The sequence below is a fragment of the Fragaria vesca genome, linkage group LG7 (assembly GCF_000184155.1).
Source record: "Fragaria vesca subsp. vesca linkage group LG7, FraVesHawaii_1.0, whole genome shotgun sequence".
Taxonomy (NCBI): Eukaryota; Viridiplantae; Streptophyta; class Magnoliopsida; order Rosales; family Rosaceae; genus Fragaria; species Fragaria vesca.
Genome location: NC_020497.1, coordinates 11,812,381 through 11,821,855, shown reverse-complemented (window position 1 = coordinate 11,821,855; position 9,475 = coordinate 11,812,381). Strand labels below are relative to the sequence as shown.

General features: G+C 36.9%; 2 protein-coding genes across 2 annotated transcripts; both read right to left on the bottom strand.

Annotated features, from left to right (window-relative positions):
• Positions 1–1,652: 1,652 nt before the first annotated feature.
• On the bottom strand, positions 1,653–2,996 carry LOC101302869 (aspartic proteinase CDR1-like). The gene has a single exon (XM_004307128.1). The coding sequence runs from the start codon at positions 2,994–2,996 to the stop codon at positions 1,653–1,655; it is 1,344 nt and encodes a 447-aa protein (XP_004307176.1).
• A 1,076-nt stretch (positions 2,997–4,072) lies between these two features.
• Positions 4,073–7,342, bottom strand: LOC101302586 (putative B3 domain-containing protein Os03g0621600-like). Its single transcript, XM_004307127.1, has 5 exons — positions 7,237–7,342; positions 5,922–6,656; positions 5,328–5,840; positions 4,669–5,238; positions 4,073–4,568 (listed from the first exon to the last, which is right to left on the bottom strand). The coding sequence occupies exons 2-5, from the start codon at positions 6,597–6,599 to the stop codon at positions 4,311–4,313; spliced, it is 2,019 nt and encodes a 672-aa protein (XP_004307175.1). The 5' UTR covers positions 6,600–6,656; positions 7,237–7,342; the 3' UTR covers positions 4,073–4,310.
• Between the last annotated feature and the right edge of the window lie 2,133 nt (positions 7,343–9,475).

Sequence of the window (9,475 nt, the reverse complement as noted above, 5' to 3'; positions counted from 1 at the left end):
TATATTTCGTCGGTCTTTAGTTATTTTTTATTTTTTTATTACACACTTTAGCCGACGAATATCTTAAATGTTTCGTTGGCTAAAGTCTGGGAAGATAACCGACGACATGTTTTTCGTCGGCTAAACTCTAGGACTATAGCCGACGACTTCTTCATGTGTCGTCGGCTAAAGTCACCACAGACGACCTTTTCCCGACGAAATCTTAGCCGACGAGCTTTTGTCGGCTAAGATCTTAGCCGATGAATTAAGCTAACAGGCCGACGGAAATTTTTCGTCGGCTAAAGTGCTTGTCCTGGTAGTGTACTATCCAGGCAAGATATCTTACCTCCTCTTTTGAATTATGGTAAAAGAGTTCGTCGGAGCCCCCACGAGTAACAAACATAGAAACCGGTAAATAGTTGGTCGTCAATTGTATTTGGCATCTTTTGTTAGTTAAACATTAGAGTCGCCCCTATCGGCACGTGACTTAGAGCCCGGATTTAAGACCATGTTTGGTTCATGGAATCAAGTCATTGGGAAAGTCATTACTTTCCATTGTTTGGAAACCAAAGGAAAAAGAGTGGGAAAAGAAAGTGATTCTCACAGGAAAGGAAAATTGGGTGGAAAATATATGGTTCTCTCCCCCCACCCCAAGGATTCACTTTTCCTTTCCCTTGTCAAAGGAAAATTCAAAGATTTCCTTTCCTTTTATTTACATTCCTTGAACCAAACTAGGCCTAAGATCAAAGTAGTGAGAACATTTAGACCGAATTAAAATGCACCTGTTAATATCTTTAATTGCATTTCATATTTAATTTTTTAAGAGATACACCAAATATGAAAAATAATTAATTACATATCTTTCCTTGCAGTCTTGTAGTCTTGTGCAATCATTTTATTTCAGTAATCGAAAAAAAAAATGTTCTTTTTATTTGAACATATATTGTTGAATTTCTCATGTGAATTAAGAGTAGCTGCAATAAGAAATCTAGATCTACTCCTTTTTTCTTTTCTTTTTTCTTCAGATAATATTTACGAATTTCATATCATTTAATAGAAGATTCTGATTCAGAACTGTCACATAGTTAGAGTTCTAGGCCGGTAATCAAATTTGATTAACATGCTTAATCAAAATTAGGAATTTTGCCATGAAGAAAGCAGTTCAAGATGGTTTCCAGATCGAGTATTTGTACGTGGTTTGCGATGGTTCATTTCAATTGGATCGATGAATGTGAATTACAAGGTGCCGTGCATAAAATCTTTTGTTACCCACCGATATATATAAGAAAGAAAAGAACATTGAGACGTATATTGTTTAGGGATATAAATACACGGTGTAATCTTAACCGTTTATAACAATTCATATGTTTGACCAACCATGTTTCTATATTAGATCCTTTAATCTTGACCATACACATATGTATGTGTAGATACACGTCGTGTACTAAAGATACTCTAGGATATATCCACAAAACATAAATATCGAAATGAATTTTATTATATTGAATCAGGACGTACAATAAAACTTCTGATTCATTCTAAAATGAACGTAGATTACAATTGAAATATGAAGAACTAATCTTCTTAATTGTGCATTGAGAATCTGCATCACTACTTATTTTATCTAAGAAGAGAATGGAATTGCAACAACTAAAGTACTAAACACACATAAATCAGACCTTGGTGCAGTCAGTTGGCTTGAAAGACACAGTCTTCTCCTTAAGGTCATATCCCACCAAGAAACCCGCCTGCGCCAGGTTCCCATAGATTGAAAGACTCTCCGACGGAGCAAAGGAAAAGCACACAGCCTCGTCGCTCACCCTAATAAACGTGTTCTTCGCGTCTAACTTCACATCCGCGCCGCTGAAATGCACAGTAATATTTGGGACCTTCAAATCCTCAGACAGACTTACCTTATAACAAAGAGGTATTGGACTCTGAGGGTCACTCACACGCTCCCCACCCACAACCTGGTCGACTGCTTCTTCCAGCTCCGAGTAGAAGGACTGCTCTAGCAGGGTTAGCGTTGTGCCGGAGTCGATTATAATGTTCCCCCCACCAGAAGCTGAAGATGATGATGATGATGTGAAGGGAATTTTCGTTTTGCCGACGCTTATGGCCTCCAATGTCAAGAAGAAGAAAGTTTTTTTAGTTGGATCTTCATCTTCGATAATGGGAGTGGACAGAACCCCAGAGCCGGAAACCAAAGCATTGTCACCAAAGTTCAACTTGCTTGTTAAGTCACCTTCTGAGGCAAAAGGGACCAAGCAATACGAAAACTTTCCATCTATAGAAGTACTCAATTGGGAAATGAGTGACTCGTCACCACCTCCAAGGCCAACTATGCCAGATCCCTTCTTGTCAAAGGTTCCGGCATTGTCGTGACCACACCCGATAATGGTTTTCGGGAACGAGACGTTTCTCCCGGTAGTGGAAGCTAGGGTTAGAGTGTCCACGGCAAGGTCTCCGATTGTGTGTGACCGATCACCATAGTTCGCTTCGTATTGGCAAGGCGAACCAGAACCACTGCCCTTGGATAAGCAATTGCCCTTTAGCGCACTGCATTGGTTCGAAGTGCAAGGAATGGTTTTGTAAGTAGATGATTTTGAGGGGTCGAAAAGAGGATCAGTTTGCGTGTAGCAAGCAACGCAAGGCTTGCACTGTGTCCAGATGAGGTCACTGCCAGTGTCGGCGATGGCCTTGATCGGAACCGGTGGTGTTCCGATAGACAACTCCATGAGGTACTCGCCGCGATTGTTGGTTATAGTGGCTTCGGCCTCGTCAGTCTGAGGTACAGTAGAGGAAACTTTTGGATTAAACCGGTTGGAGTGTCTGAAGGAACGGCGAAAGGCATTCCTCAAACGTTGGGATTGAGTTTCTAAAGGGTTGTAGAAGGGAGAGCGAGGCGAGTCGCGGTGTATTAGGTCAATGGAGAAACCTCCTTTAGCGGAGACTGAAGAGAAAGCAGACACATAGAGAAGGATGAGGGCAAATGCTGTTGTTGCTAGTGCTGCCATGGCTAATTAGAGAGCTGGTTTAGAGTGATTTGTGTTACGTGGGCTTGTTTATATAGTGCATGAAAGAGCTAAGAAGACAAATGGAATTTGTTGATATGATTTGCCAAGCATGCATGTATATCAGATATTATTCTGATTTTATTGCCCAGATTTGATTGATTACATTCTATTTTTGTTTGGATGGTATGAATCTCATCAGTAAAAGTGGACTATAGTCAAGTAGCCGAGGATTTTGCCTGAATTTTGTCCCAAAAATGATTAGGCTTAATTGTGTACCGATAATGTGGGGATCTATATTGTGGGATGAGGTTTATAACAGATATGGAAATTAACAATAATTACTAGATTTTAATTTAGTTGTTCAGGTCTATATGGTTTGCATCATGATGATTGTAATCAACCCGATTTGGTATTCTCTTGGTTACGTGGTGACTAAGTAATCGTAATTTTTCATGAACCTTTCTCAGACGTATGAACAGGTTAATGATTGAATGGCATGGACAGGTATATATGGGATTTGATTTCTACAACGAAATGGAATAATGGAGATTATTACATGAAAAGCTAATTATATTCTAATCAAAGGTAATGGTTAGCCGACTGAGAAATGCAGAGGTCAATTTAATGATCATAATAAAATAGTAGATACAGGAATACAGGATCATTCATCAATCAGAGAATAATCTTATTGAGCTCATTATTCCTTAATTGTCACTAAATATATGCGTCATCATGGCATGCATTGGTGTATGAAATGTGTTCTGTATGACCAAAGAATTTCGATGATTATGAGCTGGAGTTATTTTGATGAATGTTTTTCTAATTCTCTAATATATCATGAATTCACGATAAATTTGTTAGTTTTTTTTTTTTTTTTTTTTTTTTTTTTTTTGGTAATCAAAATCCACTTCACATATGATAGAAAATAACTTCACATTTGATAGAAAATATTGGAAAATTCTACCCTACAAAAACTTGTGGAGCCAGCGTCTGCATATTACATTATGAACCTCATTTGATACTGACCAGCACAAATTTAAAATCAGAAGCTCAATTGAAACCAAAATCAGCAATGTCTCTAAACCAAGGGATTCTCGTTAATTATTACAAATAAACATATTACCCGAAGTCATTTGTATTACTCTCCTGCAAGAGATTTACATATTGACAATACTATACAACCGAAACATAGCATGTGTAAAGTGAAGAAGCCAACTTATACAAAATGGCAAAAGAAGGGCAGTGTTTCTCCAGTGTTTTTACACATCCAAAACTCAGCAGGAGATGCAAGCTTAGACGTACTACACTAATTTACTAGTCTGCATATTCAGCTGCACGAAATATTGACGCCTTTAGCACGACATCTTTACTAGCAATCAACTCAAACACACAAACATCACCTTCTTCCAGATTATTCTCGGAGGAGAATGCACTCCATCCATCAGATAACTTTTTCCTATCAGTATCATAAATGCACCGAACATGACATTGCTTTCCATTAGGCGCCTCAAGTGTAATGAGCACTGGGCATTCATCTCCCAGATGCTTGGTATCAAATCTAGCGGGCACTACCTGCAGAAGCAATAAAATTTGCAAATAAGCATATTTTAAGTTGGAACCGAAAGACTTCAAAGCATTCTGTGTGTTTGTGTTTGTGTGTGTGTGTCATTACCACATAAGACTTGTGATAGTGTCGCAACATAACAAGGAAAGCAGCATTTTCTGTATGGAACTTTTTGGCATCACTGAACGCCCTCCTGCTTTCTTTGGACATCACTAGCTTTTCGATCTTAGAAGAATAATACAAAGTTCCACTACTGCAAATTTCTATATTTTCTTCATCTTCTATAGACAACTTGTGTGCGGTAGACTTTCCCTTGTCATCAAGTCTACCAACTAGGTCTGGTAGATCTTCCTCATCTTCATTTCGATATCTTCTGTTCTTAGTCTCATTAACTTTCATCTCTTTATCATGGCCCCTGTCATCATATTCAGAAGCACGGAGTACTGACACTTTTAGCAAAACATCATTCCTTTTTATCAGCTCAAAGAGACATACATCTCCTTGCTCCAATTTCTTGTCTCTCAAAAATACATTGTATCCGTTGCTGAACCTATGACCTGAACTTGAAGCATTTGTATAAGTGCGTTGTACATCCCAGTGGCCACCATTGGAATCATGTAGTTTGATAGATTCTGCGCAGCTACTGAAGTATTTCCTAGCAAAGTCCACAGGAATACACTGCAAAGTCGAGCAATAAGCATCCATATATGTTAACATTTCTCTGTGATATGGAATGATTCCAAATTGAAATGATTTGTAAGCCTTACCAGATGGTAGTTATTGTACTGCAAGATCACAACGAAAAATGGGTTTTTCAGCTTGAACATTCTGGTAGCATAGATCACCTTCTCAGTCTCTGTGGGAAACTTAAGTTTCGATTTAGGGTACGTGTGAGAAAAAATGTCAAAAGCAAACTTTCCATCATCTTCACTCTGTCTTGTGGAGAAATCCTCTGTGTCATGCATTATACTTTTATCCAGATTGGCTCGCTTTGATTTCTTCACATTACTTGAGTGTATTGTGTCTTCATATTCAGCTGCACGAAGTATTGAAACTTTTAGAACCATGTCAACCTTGCTTTTCATCAGCTCAAAGAGACAGACATCTCCCTCTGCCAAATTATTGTCTGTTAAAAACTTAATGCATCCCCTGCATGTTATCGGAAGTGAAGGATTCGTAGACGCAAACCGAACATCCCACTGCTTTCCATGAGAGCCCTGAAGTTTGATGACTTCTGAACACCCACTCAAATATTTCTCAGCAAATTCAGTAGGCATGTGCTGTAAAAGTGAAGAAAAAAAATTTACAACTAAACAAATTACACTAAATAATTTTGAAGCCAAATAACATGTAAATCTCACCAGATAGCACTTAGTGAAGTTGTATGGTTGCAAGATAATTGAGAAAAAAGGATTTTTTGGCTTGAACATGCTAGTAGCCTGGATTACTTTCTGATCATCATTCTGTTTTGTTAACTCCAGAGAGCTTGCCATTCTATTTTTCTTCAAACTAGCTGGCGCTGATTTAGTCACAATACTTGAGTCTATTGTGTCTCCTTGATCTACATATATAGTCTTCTTTCTCCTTGTCGCATCATCAGACTGATATCCCATATTCTCCTTGCTAGTAGCACCTCTTTGAATACATTTGTTACTTGAGCCTGAATGCAAAACATGTCTTTTTTCAACAACCCGTTCATCTACACATTTTCGTTTTCCTTTCACTGATCGCGAGGCATGAGAAAGGGATGGTATGGCATCTAAAGTGTCACTAACATCATCATTTCTTATATCCTCTTGATGAAGAACCACAGGATGCAAATCAGAACTTTGCTCTTGACAAGGGTAAGAAATCTCAGTACAAGTCCTATCAAATATTGAAACGTGGAAATTCGAATTCCTTTCATATCTAAATTCTAAGAAGTCCCCATAACGGAGGGAATAGTATTCTGCAAAAGCCTGCCAATTCTCAACTAACCAAACTCTTTTGTTAACTCTCTCCAAACCCACTGGCCAAACATGGCCTGTGGGAATACTCATTGTTGCAACATCAGACAATTCTTTCCTAAATTTCTTCACAAACTTTGTTGGAAGATTCTGCAGCACCACAATATGTTGACACAAATAAAATTCCAGAGACAAAATGACAATGTTGTGGGAACCTTGTACTCACAGGCAATGTAAGTATATCCCCAAAGGTAAAAACAAAAATAGAAAGAAATCCACAACAAGTAGCTCATTTATATCAAGAGGAAGATGACAATGAATTTCTCTAAACATAAAACGAAAATGGGAAGAAATCAAATAATACATACAAGAAAATTTTCACAGTGAACACTTTATTTGAACTCAAAGTTCTTATCTTTTTATTTTTAGATTTCTTTTTTGGCCCAAATGCAAACTTCAATCATATAGTAAATTATTCACAATTTCGAACATGAAGCACTTACAACACTAACAATTAAGATCTATCCACAAGTAAGCAATAAAACGATCACACATTGATCTTTGTTTGGCATGAACTCAAAGTTGTGTCTCAATAAGCTCAGCAAGTCCTCAAATACTAGCGAGTAAAATAGATCACACATATGCAAAGCTTTTACAGTCCTGATAATAAGAGTTTAGCAAGAAAATTAAACAGTGACGTCATATATATAAAGAAAATGATTACATGAACTATACCAGTTTCTGTCTCTGCTGGTCTGGCTGAAGTATTATCCTGAAGAAATGAAACGGTACTCTTGCCGGAACATCTGACCGGCGGTGAGTCTTTGACTCCATAGCTGTTGTAGGAATGCTCTTAAGCCTCAGTGAAATCAAGTAACCAAAATTTCTTGGATTCTGGAGTCCTTGCCAACTATTTGGGGAGCACATCACCTATGCCCAAAGCCCCTATACCCAATATGTGCCACCAATAGAAACCTGACACATAGAATTTCTCTCAAAATAACTTAACAGAGTTAGTTAACGTGAAAATATTTTCATTTAACCAAAAAATACAACCCTCAGCGACACTCCGAATCTGCAACCTTACCAAAGTTTCAAACCCTCATCACTATCCAGAATACAAATATCAAAACCTCAACCCCATCTTGGACTCAACCCCATTATTTCCTTCGTCGTTTCGTTCATCAGGAAATAAACAAAAGAAAAGAGATGCAGATTATGCATCTCATAAACCCAGTCATCAAATTGACAAATTGCCACCATCAATAAAGAGATTAAAACTTAATAAATTTACGCCATATCATGAACCCAATATAGCTTCTTGCTTTCTCTCTCTCCTCTCCCTCTTCTTCCTCCGCCGTCGTTGGCCTCACTCCTCCCTGAAGATGAAGGATAAGTTGTCGCCCTCAAAGTCGATACCCGGCTCGATTTACCTTACGATGACCCGAATGATAACCATGTGGCTGTCGACATTGAAAGCTTGAATTCGATCAAGACCGCCAACTCGATTGAGCAAGATGTGAATCTGAGCATTCGGCTGATTTGCAGATATAGAGTTGTTTTTATTAAATGAAAAAATTGCTTTAGGAATAGAAGAGAAAAGGGGAAGAACGATGAAGAAGAGAAGAAGAGAAGAAGAAGTTGAATGGGGTTGTTTTTATTCTTTGAGTAAAAAATAAAATAAAACTAAAATTAAGCAATGTTAACGGATTTGGACTCTGTTAAGCTGTTTTCAGTGGAATTCCACGTCTCAGTTCTCTATTTGAAGGCACATATTAGGCGTAGGGGAAATTGGCACAGGTGATGTGCTCCCAACTATTTGGTCTTAAAATGTAAACTCACTACTCTAGAGTCTAGACGTCATGAGTGCTGATGTGATTGTGAGCAGTGACTACTCTCTGATGCATATTAATTATTAGTTGGTTGCCGTGGCAGTCTATCAAGATCATGATTGCATGATTTGCATCCCTTCCATTTTTTTTGTTTTTTTATTTTATTTTATTTCTTTTACAATGGTAAAGATATTTTTATTCAACCAAACCGAAATACATAACGGTGATATGAATCTATTTATCAGTAACTGACTAAATGAACACTATTGTAGTTGTAAAATGGGTCTTCATAGCTCATATCTATTATCCTAAACTCTGGTGAGAGTGCTAGGCTAGCATCACAGCGTTTGTTATTAGTATGACCAATACAATCAGAGCGACGATCTAGCATACTAAAAGTAGCGTTTGGTAACATTTTTATTTTTAAAAATAGAAATTAGATGAAAATGTGCTCGGTGAGTTATTTCTCAAAACGTCGAAAATATTTTCAAATTTTACAAAGAAAAAACGAAAACATAGGCATGTCTGGTAACGTTTTGGAAAAACGATTTTCAAAAATAATTTTAAAAAATAAAAATATGAAAATGAGATTGTATTTTCTACTTTAGAATGTATTCGGTAATTTATTGTAGAAAAATTATTTTCATATTTTTAACTAAAGAAATAGAAAAAGTAGAAAACGTCAAATTAATGTTTTCTAGTTTTTTTTTNTTTTTTTTTTTTGTTAAAAGTTGAAAATATTTTCATTTCTCATTTTCAATGTTTTCAGAAAGAGTGCGGCTATTGAGACCTCTAAATTTGCTCAGTATACCTCTCATTCTCTCTACAGCTCCGTTTTATTTTTAAAAACAAACATTTGCTCATTAAACCTCTTTTCAACTTCCTAAAATAGCCTTGTTTATGTAATTCACATATATATTAATATATTACTCATTACACCTCTTATTCACTCACTATACCTCTAATTCTTTTTTTCTTTTTCTTTTTGAATTCGAACATCCATTCCCGACTTACATTCTTTAATTTTTTTTCTTTTTCTTTTTAACGCAAACCTCCATTCCCGACCTTGATTTCTTGATTTTCTTTATTTTTTGTATTTTTTATTTTGCATAAAATGTCACTAGACATTCATTTTTT

Bases quoted from the DNA above. Each gene is read 5' to 3' on its own strand.
- LOC101302869 (XM_004307128.1), bottom strand. From the start codon at position 2,996: ATGGCAGCACTAGCAACAACAGCATTTGCCCTCATCCTTCTCTATGTG.
- LOC101302586 (XM_004307127.1), bottom strand. From the start codon at position 6,599: ATGAGTATTCCCACAGGCCATGTTTGGCCAGTGGGTTTGGAGAGAGTT. The intron at 5,841-5,921 runs GTGAGATTTACA...TCACTTTTACAG, and splicing joins ACTTCACTAAGTGCTATCTG to CACATGCCTACTGAATTTGC. The intron at 4,569-4,668 runs GTAATGACACAC...TTGCTTCTGCAG, and splicing joins ACTATCACAAGTCTTATGTG to GTAGTGCCCGCTAGATTTGA.